This window comes from Oryza sativa, chromosome 5 (genome assembly GCF_034140825.1).
Source record: "Oryza sativa Japonica Group chromosome 5, ASM3414082v1".
Classification (NCBI taxonomy): domain Eukaryota; kingdom Viridiplantae; phylum Streptophyta; class Magnoliopsida; order Poales; family Poaceae; genus Oryza; species Oryza sativa.
The window spans coordinates 19,384,531-19,385,975 of record NC_089039.1 but is presented as its reverse complement, the minus strand read 5'-3'; the positions used below and the strand labels follow the sequence as shown (position 1 = coordinate 19,385,975).

Genomic DNA, 1,445 nt, shown 5'->3' with positions numbered 1-1,445 from the left:
GTAGTCGAAACATCAAACGTCGACAGCAGTGGGCCGTGTTTGGAACCGTAGCTCAGTAGAATGGGCTTCCTCCGTATCTTCGGCCGCGGACGCCACACAGAAGTAGGACTCCAGTTTAGAGTTTAGCCCATTCAGAGTTGGATCGCTTACCATAGTAGTCTGAGGGAAAAAGTACACCCAAGGTCCCTCAACTTGTCATCGAGTTACAAAATCGTCCTCAAACCATAAAACCGAATACAACGCATCTCTCAACTTATAAAACTAGTGCAAACTAGATCCCTCGACGGTTTTGACTCTGGTTTTATCCAACGTGGCAGCTGATTTAGCGTGGGACCCACGTGGGTCCCACGTGACAGCCTCTTCTTCCCCTCCCCTCTCCACCTCTCTTTCTATCTCCTCTTCTTTTCTCTCACTGGCAGCGCAGCCGGCGGGAGGGAGGAGGCTGGTGGGGGAGGCGGGAGTCCGGCGGCGGAGACTAGGCGATGACGGGCGACGAGGCGGCGATGGCGACAACACGGGAGCAGGAGGGCCTCCCCCACGTCACCGCCACCGCTGTCGTCAACAGCGCGGGCGCCAGATCCCACTGCCATGGCTCCTCGTCTACAGGATCAACCATAGGCCGTTCTCTCCCTGCGCCGCGGCAGCGTTCGCGGCGATGATCTCGTCCAGCTCGTCATCGACGGTGTCGACGCCTCTGATCTTCTGCAACAATGCCTTGACCTTGTCACGGTCCTTGCCTTGCTGGACGAGGCTGTTCGGCGTCTCCGGCAGAAAAACGGCGCCGACGGTGAGGAGCACGGCAGGGACGCCAGCCAGCGCCAGTGAGAGCCTCCATCCCTAGCTTCCCCTGACCTTCTCCACGGTGAAGTTCACAGTCGTGGCGGCGAGAGCTCCGAGACACAGGCTGAACTGGATGCCATTGCTGAATGCTCCCCGGTATCGCGCCACCGCTATTTCAGCCATGTAGAGTGGCACAGACTGCAAAATGTTTCAAGAACTTGCAAAATTCAAAAAACTTTGCACAATATATGTCCAGATGGCACATCAAGAATTCAAGAATAATTTGATTGTTTTAGTGTTGTGACCTGGGTGGTGAAGCCGAGGCCAACGCTGAGGAGAGCCCCGCTGAGGATGGCCATGGACACGTTGACAGAGGCGCCGCTGACCGCCGCACCGGCGATGTAGGCGAAGCCGCCGAGGATCATTGTCAGAGGGTGAACTCCTCTACCGGGGAACCGGGAGGCCTCCTTTTTAGTTTGGCCAGGGGTAGTGATTGAGATTCGAGGATTATGTGGTGGAGTGTGAATAAGAGGGGGTCAGCCTCCCGTGGAAAATAAGACAACGGTGGTTTATACAGGTTCGGGCCGCCGAGATGCGTAATACCCTACTACTGTGCTATGCTGATTGAGAGGGAGAGATTACAAGATCACCTTGTTGGAGCAGAA

General features: G+C 55.9%; 1 protein-coding gene across 1 annotated transcript; it reads right to left on the bottom strand.

Annotated features, from left to right (window-relative positions):
- Positions 1 to 600: 600 nt before the first annotated feature.
- LOC136356672 (hexose carrier protein HEX6-like) lies at positions 601 to 1,205 on the bottom strand. Its single transcript, XM_066310915.1, has 3 exons — positions 1,086 to 1,205; positions 853 to 978; positions 601 to 762 (listed from the first exon to the last, which is right to left on the bottom strand). The coding sequence occupies exons 1-3, from the start codon at positions 1,203 to 1,205 to the stop codon at positions 601 to 603; spliced, it is 408 nt and encodes a 135-aa protein (XP_066167012.1).
- Between the last annotated feature and the right edge of the window lie 240 nt (positions 1,206 to 1,445).